Source organism: Moesziomyces antarcticus (assembly GCF_000747765.1).
Source record: "Moesziomyces antarcticus DNA, scaffold: scaffold_v10003, strain JCM 10317, whole genome shotgun sequence".
NCBI classification, from domain to species: domain Eukaryota; kingdom Fungi; phylum Basidiomycota; class Ustilaginomycetes; order Ustilaginales; family Ustilaginaceae; genus Moesziomyces; species Moesziomyces antarcticus.
In genome coordinates, this window is record NW_014639007.1 from 841,607 (window position 1) to 856,783 (window position 15,177).

The window sequence follows — 15,177 nt, forward strand, 5'->3', positions numbered from 1 at the left end:
ACGAGAAAGACGCGTCGAACGCGTAAAGAGCTGCCAAAGTGGAGAATGCGTCACGCTCTGCAGTACAGTATGCTGCGCCTATTTTTTGTGGTGAGGGGGTGGACCCCGAGCCGGCCGTGAGCTTGTTCCGATGGTGGCAAGAAGACTATTCCCGTCCTCCCTTCTTCATCCTCCGACGTCCCTCCAGTGAGGATCACTCGTTGTGCGTCGACGAGCACCACACGCCACGATGTACTCGCCACCGTCTTCGCCGTCTGTGCTGGCCAGCACGTCGAGGCACAACATCATCCCGCCTCGGTCCAACGCAAACGAACAGCGACGACAGAAGTCGCTCCGCCTCTTCCTGGGCGACCAGTCCGACGAAGACACCACATCAGATAATGAATATGACCTCGACCGCTTTGATGATGGCGACAGTGATGCGGACAGTGGCCCTTCCACATCCACGTTCCGCTTGCAGGCTGGACCTGCTGCCGCCGCCTTGCTTTGCAGTCCACAGAGAAAGACGGCTCGGGCTCGGGCGTACGACGACGAAGAAGAAGGATCCCGAGCCCCCTTCTTTCAGCGTGCCCAAGCGAGGAACCAGAAACAAGCTGCTAGTCCGAAGAAACCGTCGGCCTTGGGGAGCACAGCATCCAAGCAGCAGACTGCCAACTCGGCAGCCATTCCAACCACTCCCACCAAGCGTCAGAAGGGCTTCGTCGTGCGCGGAAACGTGACACCCTCTCGTGCATTCAGCATCTTCAAGGCCGCCAAGCAGCGCAGTCAGCAGCGTCAACAACACGGCCTGCCCACGCCACCGAACACATCTCCACTGCGACCGATCATTCTCGACAGCTGCGACGACAGCCCTCGCCATGTGCTCGCGAGCCCTTCTCAGCATCAACAAACGCACCGTGGCTTGTTCCTTTCATCCTCGTCTCCAATATCTGCAAGTCGATCACAATTGCAAGTGATGGAAAGCCCGAGCCGCAGTAGCTTGACAGCTACATCACGACACACTGTACCACAGTACAAACCTTCTGCCTTTTCGGCAGGCACCGGCAACGCTCGGACCCTCTCCAACTCGCTGTTCAGCTTGCGCACACGCCAAGGCTTGCATAGCGGACACGGCCTTCTCAGCAACAGTCGCCACTTTTCCGCCGCACGCACGCCGATCTTCGACTCGACGTCGTATCTCGAAACATTCGTCTCGCCAGCTTCGTGCCAGTTCCAGAACCCGCGGAGTGCGGACCAGGAGATCTTGTCTCATCCTATTAGTGCAGCCTACAGCTATTCGTCGCGCTCGGTCAATCCGTCTGCGCAGTGGCTCGCAGTCGGAGACGACGAGGGCCGCATCACACTGCTCAACACCTTGCCGTGGCAAGACCCGGCGGCAGAATGCTTTGCGGGAAACCCACAGTGGCAAGCCTCGACTTCGGCGGCGATCTTCGAGGTGGTGTGGAGGTTCGACGACCGCAGCCTGCTGTCGGGCGCGAGCGACTTTTCGATCCGCAGCTGGGACACCGAGTACCAGAAGTGCACCGCCGAGTTCGAAGGGCATGGCGGAAGCCCGCGCACGATCGTGTACGATCCGACCACCAACGGCGATGGCGGGTGCGGCATGGTCTTTGCGAGCGCGGGCAGGGACGGGACGATTCGTATCTGGGATGCGAGGACCAGCTCACGCGGGCACACGCCCGGTTGCGATGAGGATTCAGACAGCGTGGGCGTCAGGCCTGTGCTCACGATCAATGCAGCGCATGCCACGACGTGGGAGAACAACTCGATGGCTAGCAAGGGTCGCAAACATGCCCGCAGCGGTGCTGCAGTAGGAGCGAGAGGCAAGAAGCGCGCTCAACAATCACTCCCAGCTGGCGTCACGGCACTCTCGTATCTGCCAGATGGGCAGGGCCACAAGTTGCTCAGCGGTGGCTCGGCCAATGGCATCATCAAGTGCTGGGACCTTCGTCACGTCGGCCAATCGCACGGAGCAACACCAGTCGCCCGGGTAGACACTGCATCCGCATCGCTCGGCAAACGGGGCGCAGATCTGCCCGCAGATGCACCTATCTCGGCGGGATGGCAAACCCCAGATCTGTCCATGCTCGGTCCTTCGCCCTCGGTCGGGCTGCGCAGCTCGCACGGTCTTTCGCAAATCGTCTCGTCGTCCACCTCGCTGTTTGCCTCATGCACTGGTGGAAAGATCCATGCGCTTCCGCTGTCGACGTTTCTCGACTCGCATCTGGTGGCCTCGGAAGTGCAGACGCTGTACGAACCGGTGCAGTGCCAGAACACGCTGTTTTCGCGCATGGCGCTCTTCGACGACCGCTTCCTCGCCGTGGGTTGCAATACGGGCAACATTGCGCTCTGGGACGTGCGTCTTGATCGCACGAACCAGATGTGCCAGCCGCAGCGTGCGGCGGAGAAGGATCTGTTCGAAGAGCGAGAGTACGCCCAGTGCGAGGAGCTCGGCTTCGCACACAAGTCAACGCACGCTGGAGGCATGGCTGTGCTCACCGAGGGACACCAGAGGAATACAGAGGTCAACGCGGTCTCGTGGGCGAATGGTCCCAACGGTCCAACGCTCAGCTCGGTCGGTGACGACACTTTCATCCGCACCTGGTACCCGGATCGCGACCTCAGACACACCATTGCATCCGCAGAGGCGACTCGCGACTGAACCATGCACTTTTCTCGATTCTCATCCAAGCCTCATCTCCTATCGACACATTAGCATTCAACAACTAGCATTTCAGAATCATCATTCCGACCTTGATCGGCAGCATTGCAACCACCACGACATTTTCACACCATGACTTCGATCCAGGAAAGTCAAGAAGATCCATGAGTGGCAGCCGTTCGTGACATTGCAGTTCAGCCTGTGAGGCCGTCCCAGATGTGCATGGTTGCATCGTAGAACGAGCAGCTGTACACCTTGTGCCCCTCTCCCGGCTCGGTCTCTGCGGCACGGTCCCAGTCGCAGCCGTACGCAAGGCTCTTGTGCTCGTCAAACCGCGTGACGATCTCGAACTCCTTGCCTCTCAGCTCGGCCGGCTGTGGGTCGTCTTGAGTCAAGTCGGCCAAGCTGAGCACTTTGAAGCCGTCGTGCATGCACGCGACCAAAAGCTTATCTGGCTGGGTCGGATGCCACTTGATGCGCCAAACGCCGCCGCCAACGTTGGTCTCGCTGAGTGGACGTGCGGGCATGCGTGCATCAAACAGCCGCACGCGCGAGTCGTAGCTCCCCACGGCCCACAAATGCTGCCGCAGATGATGCGACTGCAGACTCGTCACTCCGCCATCGAACGGTTTTGTGCAAGTGAACGTTGGTGATGCAGCCTTGCTCAGTGTGGGACCGTCAGAACGCAAGTCCCAGCCTTTGAGACTCAGATCATCGCCTCCAGACCACACCGTGGTAGGGGTAAAACAGTCGAAGCCTGCGATCCATGCCTCAAAGTCGTGCGCCTGCCACGTCGTCAGACCGCGCGGTTTGGACGCAAAGGCCGAGTTGAGCGCAAGGTGCGCAGCTTCCAAAGCGGCCATCCGCTCGTCCTCGCTCGTTCGGTCCCAGTCATCACTGCCCGCTTCTGATCCCGCATCCTCCGAGGTCTGCTCCAGTGAAGCTTGCTGTAGTGTGTCGCTGAGACCATCGACAGAATCGACGGAGCTCAACGCGAGCTCGAGGCTGGGCAGGTACGCAAGCGATCCGTCGCTCTGCGAAACGATGAGCGAGGTATCGCTCGCAAGCTCGTCCATGTTGTATCCTCCTGCAAAGCCACCTCGGCGGTCGGAGAAGTCTAGACTGAGACAAAGTGCGCTGCGGTCATTGAAGCGCAGCTCCCCAAATGACTGAAATCGTACTTCCGAGGATGAAGCTCCAGTCGTGAGGTGGCTGAGACGATGTAATGTCACCTGTCCTTTCGCGTCGGCAATGCCAAGCATCCTGCGAGGATCCCCATAAGGATCATTCGAGAGACCCGATCGTGTGAGTGACCACTTCATGTCTAGAATAGCAGGCGTCTCGATCATGTCGAACTTGTTGCATCGAACTTGACCGCGCGTCTCGGGATCCGAGCAGGCGGAGTACAGGCTGCACGTTCCGCGTCGAGTATAGGCCGGACTGGTCGAAGTACTGGCCTGGGCTTGATCTTCCTCATCGTCGTCCTCGTGTGCGTTTGTTGAGTCGGCCTGCCTCGCCGTAGAAGAAGATGAGCCCGCTTGTGCCTGTTCCTGCTCGTGCTTGTCGACCTGGTACGTGGCCAGCGCAAACAGGCCGCGACAGCCTGGCACCGACTCGACCGAGTCAGCACACAGGTCAGTCGATGCCGTGAACAGCGACGCGGCAACCGTTCCCGACATTGATGCTGTTTTGGATGCCGAAAGTCCAGGAGATGAAGCGGAGGAGCTTGGCGTGTCGGAAGATCGTGGACCAGATTGCAAGAAAAGTGAGCTGCCACCGTTCTTCTTCGGCATTTTGGAGGGCAAAAAATCCGGCTCAAAAATTCAAGGGTCCAAAAATCGACACATCGTCATGCCACTATCATGTCGGGGAGGTCTTCTCGGACTGCACATGCTCGGCGATGTTCACGGTATCATGATGCGAATGCAATGACAACAAGGCGAGTGTACATACAGCATACACACTAATTCTCTTGCTACAGCTTTTGGATCTTTCAATCAGCTAAGGACAAGGCCGATCTCTCTGCTGATGCCGCTGCGGATCCAGCCTTCCACAAACGCCTGCCCGGTAAATAGCAGCACCGTGAGCGTCCAGACGATCGAGATGGGGCGGTCGTACCACATGCTAAAGTACTTGCCGCCGGCGCTGGAACGTTTCCTCGTCTTTTCGACGTACCGCGCAACCGCCCCCTCTAAGATCACGGCCACACCGTTGAGGAAGAAGAAGCTGAACTCGCCCGCTCCCGAGATGGGCGGTACAAACTGCAGTGGGCTCCACTTGAAGATGCCTACAGCTGCCAAGCTCGGGTGCGCACGAAGCTCATGACCCATGCCCCTGGCATGGGCCCTTTCGAGCCAGATATTGGTGACGGGCACAGCGATCCTTCCGCCGAGTGCAGCGCGTTCCGAGACCGCATGGATGAAGCCGGACGCTGTGAAAGCTCCCAGCACCTTGGCCCAGTCTGCCCTGCCGCGCTCGAGCGCGCGCATGGGGTCAGGGTGATACGAGGGCCAGATCTCTCGTCTCGCTTGCTTGCGCTTTGGGTCGTTGAGCTTGCCTTGCCACAGGTCCTCCATCAGATAGGCGATGTAGGTGAAGGGAAGCGTACCGTAGACGCCAAAGGGACGTCCGAAGAGACGGTGCCAGGCATAGCTCCAGAATCTCCTCACCGTGGTAGCCTGCGTGTATCCAGCCGGATTGAGAAGCGGGAAGAAGTCGATGTTGCGCAGCGTCAGCTGCTGGTGCTGCATCTGTCTGGCTTCCAACGCCAGCGGCGACTCGTCCTCCGTTTCAGTCTCGGTCTCGGAATCATCTCCCCCACCCTTCGCACCGCGCAGCTGCTTGAGGCGGTCTCCCTTGATTGTCTTGCGGTTGCTCTTGAGCACGGCCTTTGACGAGACGGCAGGGACCACGGCATCGTGAAGGATTGGTAGAGCAAATGCGCTCGTGAGCGTGTAGCCAAAGTCGAAGAGCGTGTACAGCGAGATGCCGGTCGCCGCGACGAACAGAACCCGCCTGGCCGGATCCAGATCCAAGATGGTCGGATTCAGGGTAGAGAGGTGCTTCGGATGCAGGTTGTGGATCGTCCAGATGCATCCAACGAGGATTGGCAACAGCTTAAAGAAAGCTCGTCGAAGCTGTGCAGACGATGGCGGCTGCCAGGGGTGAGAATCGTGGCGAACATCAGCCGAAGCAAAGTCCCACCCGATGCCTCGCATGCTAATCATGAGGTCGAGAGCCCACCACGCACGGTCGAACGAGATGAGCTTCTTGGGCAGCGGTTCGGTCTTCCACGTTTCGTTCCTCGCAGACGTGTACGGATGCACGATGTTGGCACCCTTGCCGTCCGGGCGCTTTCCCGCTGGCGAGATGAAGATACGGCGGGGAATGCGCGGGTACGAGAGGAAGAAGATATCGAGCACGCGGGAGGCACCGTAGAGACCAACGAGCCCGAGCTGGTACGTAAGAATCGCGCTTCCAGGATAAAAGTACTTGAACGGGAGTGCTGCAAACGTGTAGATGGAGACCAAAGCCAGCACGGTTCGTACTGCCGAGGCTGCTCTCCTCACTGGGCGTGAGAACGATTTGGAGGATAATGGCGGTAGTAGAAAGAGGGCGACGTAGTAGGTCAGCGGTGGAACCACAGCTGCCCAGATGGGTAGCGGCCTCGTCGACGGACCTGGCACGAAGAGGTGGCCAGTAGCATGTCTGGAGTAGGACGACATCTTGTCTGCCGCTGAAGTTGTCCAATCAAACACTCGTCGAAAAGCATCTGACAGGGGGAGGTCCGACATGGCGGACGTTTGCCAGGGCCTAGGGTATATAAGCTATCCTGATCTCGGTGAACCAAGGTTCCGAAGCGATTCTTGCTGGAAGAAGCAACGAACGGGAGATGGCCGAGTCTGGACCTTGCTCACCCAAGCATGTCAGGGATGCCTCGGACAGGGTTTCGCGTTTTTAGATCTCTAAGCCGACTGCTCGCACTGAGCTGAGGCTAGCATCCGGAATGTCAGATGAGTGAGGACAAGATTCGTTACATAGGCGCACAAAGGCAGCAGCAACGGGTTCACTGCATAGGAGCTGTCGGCCTGTGGAGGCACCACGGGAAAAGCTCGACATGATACAGCCAGCGGCCAGCCGATGCGGCGGCGCAACTTTGCACCTCGCTTAACGGCGTACGACAAGGCGGCATGACGGGCAAGCTTGAGGCCACGAGACTCGGTGGCCGGCGAAAGGAGGCAGAGGGTCAGGGAGGATCTGCTCGCCTAAGCTGGTGACGTCTGTGCTCCCGTGGCCTCGCTTTGTGTGGAGAATCGAGAGAGTGCCGTGTCTGACATCGAGCCCGGGTATATCGCCGATCCGCTACGGCCGCCTCTCCGATTCGGAAGCTCTCCATCGGGCAGGGTCCAAAAATTTGCCGGGAAAAATGCGAACAGCGGGAAATTTTGAGAAGAATTCAAAGAAGGCGCGGGGGTCCGAACGAGCCAAGTCCGAGTCGAGTCCCAGCAGTGGGCCCCTTGTCCTCCTTTCACACCACCGTCTCTCTCCACCACAAAGCAAACGCAAAGATGACGACGAGCACCACAGAAAAGGCGCTTGAGGACCAAGTCAAGTCGGTCCACAAGAAGGAGAAGAAGGACAAGAGCGAGAAGAAGGACAAGAAGGACAAGAAGAGCAAGAAGCGCCAGGCGGACGACGAGGACTCGAACGGCGCTGGCGATGCTGAAGATGACAAGGCAGCCAAGAAGCGTAGGAAGGAGGAGAAGAAGGCAAAGAAGGCCGCTGCCAAGGCAAGCGCCGCTACCTCGGTGGAGTCGACTCCCGCTGCCACTCCGGCTCCCGTTGCCTCTACTTCGGCTGCGGCGTTCACACCCACCAACCCAGCAGCAGCACGTGCGTTCCTCGAGACGAACAACATCACCATCGAGGCACCCGAGGAGTCCAACGAGCGCCCGCCGCTGCCCATGGTCGACTTCCGCGAGCTCGATGGCAAGATCGACGCTGCTGTCAAGAAGACGCTCGACGCACAGGGCTTCACCACGCCCACACCCATCCAGGCGTGCTGCTGGCCAGTGCTGCTTCAGAACAAGGACGTGGTCGGTATTGCCGAGACGGGATCGGGCAAGACGTTCGCATTCGGCCTGCCTGCCCTGCAGCACCTCGTGACCAAGCACAAGGTGCTCGACGGCAGCAGTAAGAAGAAGGCCAAGGGTGCCCAGGTCAACGTGCTCGTCGTCGCTCCCACGCGAGAGCTGGCCATCCAGACCGAGGAGAACATGGCCAAGCTGGGCAAGTCGATGGGTATCGGCATGATCTGCCTGTACGGTGGTGTGTCCAAGCAGGAGCAGGTGCGTCTGCTCAATCAGACCCCCACCGTTCGCATCGTGGTGGGCACGCCTGGACGAGTGCTGGATATGGCCAGGGATGGATCGCTGGATCTGTCCAACGTGACCTACCTGGTGCTGGACGAGGCTGACCGCATGCTCGACAAGGGCTTCGAGCCCGATATCCGTGCGATCATCGGCATGTGCCAGTCGCGCGAGCAGGGCCGTCACACGTCGATGTTCTCGGCCACATGGCCACCCGCGGTGCGTGGACTGGCCGAGTCGTTCATGAACGGCCCCGTCCGTGTCACGGTGGGCTCAGACGAGCTCTCTGCGAACCGACGTGTCGAGCAGACGGTCGAGGTGCTCGCGGACGGCTATGCCAAGGAGCGCCGACTCAACGACTTCCTCCGCTCGGTCAACGCACAGCGCTCCAAGGACAAGATCCTCATCTTTGCGCTGTACAAGAAGGAGGCGCAGCGCATCGAGCAGACCCTCCGCCGTGGTGGTTTCAAGGTGTCGGGTATTCACGGCGATCTTGGCCAGAACGAGCGCATTGCGTCGCTGGAACGCTTCAAATCGGCCGAGACGCCGCTGCTGGTGGCTACCGATGTGGCAGCGCGTGGACTGGATATCCCTAACGTCGAGCATGTCATCAACTACACCTTCCCGCTCACCATCGAGGACTACGTGCACCGCATCGGCCGTACCGGTCGAGGTGGCAAGACGGGCAAGAGTCTCACCTTCTTCACCGAGATGGACAAGGCGCACGCCGGCGAGCTTATCCGCGTGCTCAAGGATGCCGACCAGAAGGTCCCCGACGATCTCACCAAGTTCCCCACCACCATCAAGAAGAAGACGCACTCGAGCTACGGCGACCACTTCAAGGAGCTTGTCCCGGGCAAGGCCAAGAAGATCACCTTTGACGACGACTAATCTGTGTATCCCTTTGCACGCCTAGATTTGCATCCGTTTGAATTGTACTTATGTAGAGGTCATGACTATTGCACTCGTTTGATCATCCGAGCCAGTCGTCTGAAGGCTTGTGAGATTGACTGACATGGCCCCGGTATAGGCGGAGAGGGAGCAGGGGCAGGGCGTGATGTGCGGTGCCTCTTGTGGAGGTTGTTGGAAGCTGTGAGATGACGCGACTGGATGAGACCGCCGCAAGCGAAGAAAGGAGGACCCTGAACTGCCCACTCATCGCGAATTTCCTGCGCCAGATGCCCAGATGCAGCTGACTTTTGACAGCTGCAGACGGTGTTGGGCAGCAGCTTAGCGTAAGGGTGCTGTCACCGCTGCTTCGTCGGAATCGGCCCTGCCTGTCTTCATGGGGATCTTACCCCTTGCTGGGAGAAGAAGCATCTACACACAGAACCACCAAATACACCCGACACACATCCACTAGACACCACACACTTGTGAACATTCGCCGAATCTCGCTTTCAACCAATCTTCGAATCACAGTTCCAACATGGCTCCCAACGTCGCCATCATCCAGGGCACCGGAAGCGGTAAGTTGTATCGACCAGGCAGGGAGAAAGTCGTGAACCTCCAGCTGACAGTAGGCTTTGCATTGTTTGCGACTGGACCGACCCAACAGGCATCGGCGCGCAGATTGCCAAGCAGTACCTGTCGCGTACTGGGCTGCAAGTGGTTGCGCTCTCGCGTGATGCTTCTCGCGCCAAGGATGCGATTCTCTCCGGCGACTCCTCGCTGGACTCGTCGCGGCTGCACACCTTCTCGCTCGACATCAAGTCGGAAGAGTCCTACGACAAGGTCGCCTCCGAGGTCTCGTCGCGCTTCGGCTCTTCGTGCCTCAAGACGCTGTGGAACATCAACGGGATTCTGCATGCCGAGAAGAACCTCTCGCAGATCACCTACGACCATCTCACCGAGACGTTCGCCGTCAACACCTTCTCGCACCTCATGGGCTTCAAGCACTTTGTGCCGCTCGTCCCGCGGGGTGCTGAGGCCAAGAAGATGCTCGAGGGTCAGTCGGATGACGTTGCCCAGGGCGTGCTTCCGAAAGACCTCTGCGTGATTGCTAGTCTCAGTGCCAGGGTCGGCTCGATCGGCGACAACAACAAGGGCGGCTGGTACTCGTACCGCGCCAGCAAGGCCGCGTTGAACCAGCTTATCAGGACGCTGTCCAAGGAACTCGAGCTGCGAAGCGTTCCGGCTATTTCCGTCGGGCTCCACCCGGGCACCGTGCGCAGCAATCTGTCCAAGGACTTCACCGGCGGCGAGGGAAGCGACAAGCCCCTCGACAAGAGCAAAGGCCAGTTCGAGGCTAGCGAGGCAGCCAAGAATCTGGTCGACGTCGTGGGTGGTCTGGGCAAGGGCGACAACGGCTCCTTCAGGGATTACAAGAACGACATCATTCCATGGTAGAAAATCAGCATGCAACTGTCGTCGGCGAATTAAAGCATTGTCAGTCCAGTCAGAGGTGTTTTTGCCGTGCGATGTCATTGGTGGATGCTTGGTGGGCACATTGATGAACTGTGGCGGGTAGGTGCGGCAAGCGAGGATCGCCTTCATGACCGAGTCGGACGCAACCGTGGCTTCTTTAAGCCCACCTACCGTCGTTGTGGCGTGGACCCCGGTTCATTTCGGCGGGCGACACGCAGGCCTCGTATTGCTAAGCGATACCTGCCTTTCCCTTAGCACCCCTATGCAGCCTTTAAAATGCATCTCAGGCTGCTGTGGAACGTCGCTCCCCACCACGATTGCTGGACCGATCGAGCGAAACTATACTGCTGGACGCGAGGACCATGAAGGCATCATCTCAAGCCGTCACTTTGGCCTGCGTGGCCCTTGTGCTTGCAGTCTGCCATGGCGCTGTGGCGACCCATCCAGAAGGCGCAAGAAAGATGGTCAGGCTTCACGCTCGTATGGAAGCCAAGGCTGCGCCTGCACCCGCAGCGAATGCCGCTCCTGCACCGCCAGCCAAGGACGCTCCTGCACCAGCTGCCAAGGACGCTCCAGCACCCGGAGCGAAGGCTGCTCCTGCACACGCAGCGAAGGTCGCTCATGCACCAGCAGCGAAGCCGGACCAGGCCGACAATCCCGCCTCGCTGGCCGAGGAGAAGAAGGTGGATCCGGGCATGAAGCTGAGCATGGACAGTGATGCCACCTTGTCGCTGCAGCATGCCGAGGCGATGCGACTGATGATGCGCAACAAGGCCGAGCTCGTCATCGCCTCGCACTCTGGCGGCGCACTGTCATCGTTCGACGTGGACGAGATCCTTTCCGGCACTGCTGCTTCGCTTCACCCTGGAGTGCTGTCAAACATCAGCTGGACCATGGACATTTTCGAATCCGGCACCGCCCTCCCGACCACCTCGACCAAGGTTTCGGTCTCGCTTTCTTCGAGCTCCAAGGTCAAGGGCAACGTTCATACCGCCGAGATCTCTGGTGAGCACAACGCCTTTAGCGATGCTCGTGATCTCAACCACGATGGCATCATTTCGGTCGACGAGATGCTTGGCTCATTCTTCCATGCCGACGACGTCAACCACCTCTTCGACCAGGTCCAGGCTGCCAGTAGCCAGCAACTGGGCAAGGTTACCAAGAAGGAGATCATCAAGCAGAAGGCACCTGTGCTGCACAAGACCATCGAAAAAGTCGCCAGCCACCGCGGTTGGGGTATCCAGGACGCCCGATTCGCCCAGCTCCACCTCGACACCCCCACTTCGCCTACCGCGCACAAGGCTTTCGCCGACTACAACACGTTTGTCAAAACCATGCGCAGCGCCCTCATCACCCCTAGCGATGCGGCCAAGGACACCGCTGTCGACCAGCTCAAACAGCCCCAGGCTGCCCGTGCCGATCCCGCCACCAAGGCCTAACCCTCCCCCCCTCTTTTCTTGCTAGATTCCGTTACATGTGGCCGAGTCTCGTTCTGACTAATGCTAGCTCGCAGCCTTGAACAATGAAAGCCTGTGGTAATTGACAGCAGCGGTGACCTGGTATATATGCGAAAAGACGTGCGACGATGCTCGGGGTCGGGGTACACCTAGAAATGCGATCAATACATTGTCAACGACAAGGGGCTTGCGATCAGCAGCAGCCACCCATCTTATCGCCGATAGCCTCTTTGATGCGTAGTGCTGGCCCGCCTCTCCTCTGTGGGCGGAATGTGCTGGGGTCCATATCGGCAAAGCTGAATCGGCTGCCGCTGCCGACCCTCCTGAGCGCGCGGTCGCCGTATGAAATGCCTGACCCCGCCTTTTCCGGGTCGAGCTTGCCCGACTCGATGGCGAGCAGGATGCTTCTTGCTGCGAGTGCAAATGGCGCCTCGACGTTCTCGCCCGTCATGGAAGAGGTCTCGAGAAAGAGAACGCCGTTCTCGTTGGCCCACTTGCTCGCTTCGAGGTAGCCCACCTCGCGCTCGTCGTCGCCGCGGTCTGTCTTGTTGCCCACCAGCACGACGACCAGATCGGGCGACGCCAGCGCACGCGCGTCTGTGAGCCAGCGCGATAGCGGCTCAAATGTGGATCGTCTGTAGATGGAATGCGTGCAACAGGTTCAGGAAAGTGGTCAGTACATGAATTGCACGCCGGAGTGCATCGTAAGTAAGCACGAACTTTGTGATGTCGTAGACGAGGAGCGCACCTGCTGCGCCGCGGTAGTAGCTCCTTGTTACGGATCGGAAGCGCTCCTGGCCTGCGGTATCCCAGAGCTGGAGCTTGACGCTCTTGTTTCCGATCTTGATGAGGCGGCTCGAGAACTCGACGCCGATGGTGTGCGCGGACTGGTCCTTGACTGTGGTGTAACGAAGCAGCGTGGTAATGGCGTCTTTGGTCAGGGCGTGGTGACGGAGTGTGTCGCAGCTAGGGATGATACGTACACTGGTTGTGAATGAAGTGATGCAGCAGGCACGATTTGCCTGTGCCTGCCTCGCCGATGATGATGAACTTGAGCAGGAAGTCTGCGGGCGAAGCGAGCAAGCGGGCAATGCAGGTGATGTGAGCACGGATCCCTTGCCAGGACGAGTGAGGAAACGCGGTGAAAGCTTACCGTATGCCGCCGACATCTCGAGCGATGCTTGGTCGTCCATGGCGTGAGATGAAGCGCAGTGCTGCACAGTGGTCGCGAACGAGCCGTGTGTCCTTCCAGCTGCTTCCGGCCTAGTAGTCAAATGGTGTAATGCGAGTGGGCTAGTTGATGAGCTCTCTCGGATGAGTGGGGTCCCCTCTGTGTGCGTTTGTGAAAGCGACGCCGCTGATAGTGTTGGTGGTGCAAAGTGGGGCTGAGTCGGGAATGCAAAGTGTCCGGAGGCGATCGATATTGAGAGAGGTGTTGCGTGCCGAGGTTATGGCAGCGATGGGTGATGATGACAAGGTTGAGGGTGGAGTGGTGGAGAGCAAGTGTGGCGTGTGGATATGCAAGTGGCATCGTTGCAAGTGGAGCCTGCATGTGCTCGCGCTGCCAAAAGATAGGCGGCAGCCCAGCGCTTCACGGCAACCGAGCAACAGCAGCAGCTGCTCCAGCTCACGCGGCACTCGGCTGCCTCGCTTTGGCTTCAGGGTTCGCGTGCAGCAGACCAACGCTCTGTAACTCAGCTGCACGATTTCCACATTTTTCGGGAGCGGCCCCGGCTCTCCCAGTTTTCGCAGCGCTGTGCCTCTCGTTTCGCGCGAGTCTGGCAAACGCAGCAGCACCTCCTGGAACTCGGAAGTCAGCCGCAAATCCAACGATGAAATGCACTTCTTCTGCTCGGCCAAAGTCGATTCGACAGCATATCTCTGCTGACTTCACGCGGCTACCCTATCGGAATTCATCCGCTCTGCCATCATCACACGACTGGGGAGTCGTCACACGCCATCGGAACCATGCCGTCGCAGGAAGAATACGAGGCGACATTGGCGGAAGAGCTCGAGGTGCTCGAGAGCATCTACATCGACGAGCTCGAGAAGATCTCTGTCGAGGAGCTGCACATCCGCATCGAGCCCGAAGAAGAGGTGCTTCCACTGCTCTTCTCCATCGGCATCGAGCCGGGCCAAGCACCAACAGAGAGCGTCGAAGATGGCTCGCCCTCGCCCATCGTGCTCTCGCTCCACATCCAGTACACGCCCGACTATCCCGATGCACCACCCAACATGTCGATTCACGTGCTCCGCGATACCAAGGGCGTTCTCGGACCTGTCGTATCTGACGACGACGATGCCGAAGAGGAATCGAACTCTGACAGCCCCGGAGTCACCGAGCTCCAACAAGGCCTTGACGAAGTGGCGGCAGAATCACTAGGCATGGCTATGGTCTTTACGCTCGCCTCGCATCTTCGCGAAAGCGTCACCACGCTCGTCCAAAGACGTGTCGCCGAAATCGAAGCCGAGGCAAGCGCCAAGCGTGAGGCTGAGATCGAGGCCGAGGCGGAAAAGTTCCGCGGCACCGCCGTCACGCCGGAACGCTTCGCCGAGTGGCGCGTCAAGTTCCAGGCCGAGATGGCGGAGAAGGAAAAGAAGGAAGAGGACGCCAAGATGGCCAAGATGTCAGCCAAGGAGAGAGAAGACTACAAGAAGGGCAAGGTCAAGCCGAGCGGAAAGCAGCTCTTCGAAAAGGGCGGCACATTCGAGGACGACGATGCCGTCGACGAAGAGGCACAGGAGGTCGACTGGAGCCTCTACACGCGCGAGCAGCGCGAAAGGGAGAGGAGAGAACAGGAGGAGCAACAAGAGCTCCAACAACGCACCGACGGTCTCGCTTTTGATGACGACGAGGACGATGCCTGAGTCGAGCCCATCCCGGCTTGCACCCCACATCCAGCTCCCACCCTTCCCGCATCGTTGCCGATATGGCTGCTGTACTTTTATGCATTGCAAAGATAGAATCCATCTACCATTCCCGCACAAATGCACTTTCGCGCTACCGTGCGGGCCTTGAGTGAGCGCTCGCTCGCTTGTTGGATCGATCGGGCCGAGCGAGATAACCGCACTGCGGCCAGCTGCCGGGTTTTGATTGCGCTTTGACCAGTGTGCGGGCGTGGCTGCAGACTGTATTTGGTGGCCGCATCAGGCCATTTTTGAGAGGACGCCGCTTTGGACCCTTTCGTGGCTCCCGCTCGTGCCGCCGCTTTCGATTCCGCTTCCCCGCACGCGGATCTTCCATCCGCGTCGTTAAAACGCGGTTACCGCCATCCGACCCTTCATCATACACACTCTCCATCTCTCCACCAACTTGCTCCAT

The 15,177-nt window shown here is 59.1% G+C and overlaps 8 protein-coding genes across 8 annotated transcripts; 5 read left to right on the forward strand and 3 right to left on the reverse strand.

Moving 5' to 3' along the window:
- Positions 1-229: 229 nt before the first annotated feature.
- On the forward strand, positions 230-2,662 carry PAN0_003c1780 (WD40 repeat-like protein; the record flags this gene model as incomplete). Its single annotated transcript, XM_014802738.1, has 1 exon — positions 230-2,662. One exon carries the CDS (start codon positions 230-232, stop codon positions 2,660-2,662), a length of 2,433 nt encoding a protein of 810 aa, XP_014658224.1.
- Positions 2,663-2,856: 194 nt separating this feature from the next.
- PAN0_003d1781 (WD40 repeat-like protein) lies at positions 2,857-4,455 on the reverse strand (the record flags this gene model as incomplete). The annotated part of the gene is made up of 1 exon (XM_014802739.1): positions 2,857-4,455. The coding sequence occupies one exon, from the start codon at positions 4,453-4,455 to the stop codon at positions 2,857-2,859; it is 1,599 nt and encodes a 532-aa protein (XP_014658225.1).
- A 204-nt stretch (positions 4,456-4,659) lies between these two features.
- PAN0_003d1782 (uncharacterized protein) lies at positions 4,660-6,387 on the reverse strand (the record flags this gene model as incomplete). The annotated part of the gene is made up of 1 exon (XM_014802740.1): positions 4,660-6,387. The coding sequence occupies one exon, from the start codon at positions 6,385-6,387 to the stop codon at positions 4,660-4,662; it is 1,728 nt and encodes a 575-aa protein (XP_014658226.1).
- Positions 6,388-7,230: 843 nt separating this feature from the next.
- PAN0_003c1783 (DEAD-domain-containing protein) lies at positions 7,231-8,922 on the forward strand (the record flags this gene model as incomplete). Its single annotated transcript, XM_014802741.1, has 1 exon — positions 7,231-8,922. One exon carries the CDS (start codon positions 7,231-7,233, stop codon positions 8,920-8,922), a length of 1,692 nt encoding a protein of 563 aa, XP_014658227.1.
- A 538-nt stretch (positions 8,923-9,460) lies between these two features.
- Positions 9,461-10,380, forward strand: PAN0_003c1784 (rossman fold oxidoreductase; the record flags this gene model as incomplete). The annotated part of the gene is made up of 2 exons (XM_014802742.1): positions 9,461-9,500; positions 9,590-10,380. 2 exons carry the CDS (start codon positions 9,461-9,463, stop codon positions 10,378-10,380), a joined length of 831 nt encoding a protein of 276 aa, XP_014658228.1.
- Positions 10,381-10,760: 380 nt separating this feature from the next.
- Positions 10,761-11,837, forward strand: PAN0_003c1785 (uncharacterized protein; the record flags this gene model as incomplete). The annotated part of the gene is made up of 1 exon (XM_014802743.1): positions 10,761-11,837. The coding sequence occupies one exon, from the start codon at positions 10,761-10,763 to the stop codon at positions 11,835-11,837; it is 1,077 nt and encodes a 358-aa protein (XP_014658229.1).
- A 211-nt stretch (positions 11,838-12,048) lies between these two features.
- On the reverse strand, positions 12,049-13,048 carry PAN0_003d1786 (RAS-domain-containing protein; the record flags this gene model as incomplete). The annotated part of the gene is made up of 4 exons (XM_014802744.1): positions 12,049-12,490; positions 12,576-12,753; positions 12,839-12,919; positions 13,009-13,048. The coding sequence occupies 4 exons, from the start codon at positions 13,046-13,048 to the stop codon at positions 12,049-12,051; spliced, it is 741 nt and encodes a 246-aa protein (XP_014658230.1).
- Positions 13,049-13,823: 775 nt separating this feature from the next.
- PAN0_003c1787 (RWD-domain-containing protein) lies at positions 13,824-14,723 on the forward strand (the record flags this gene model as incomplete). Its single annotated transcript, XM_014802745.1, has 1 exon — positions 13,824-14,723. One exon carries the CDS (start codon positions 13,824-13,826, stop codon positions 14,721-14,723), a length of 900 nt encoding a protein of 299 aa, XP_014658231.1.
- Positions 14,724-15,177: the final 454 nt, after the last annotated feature.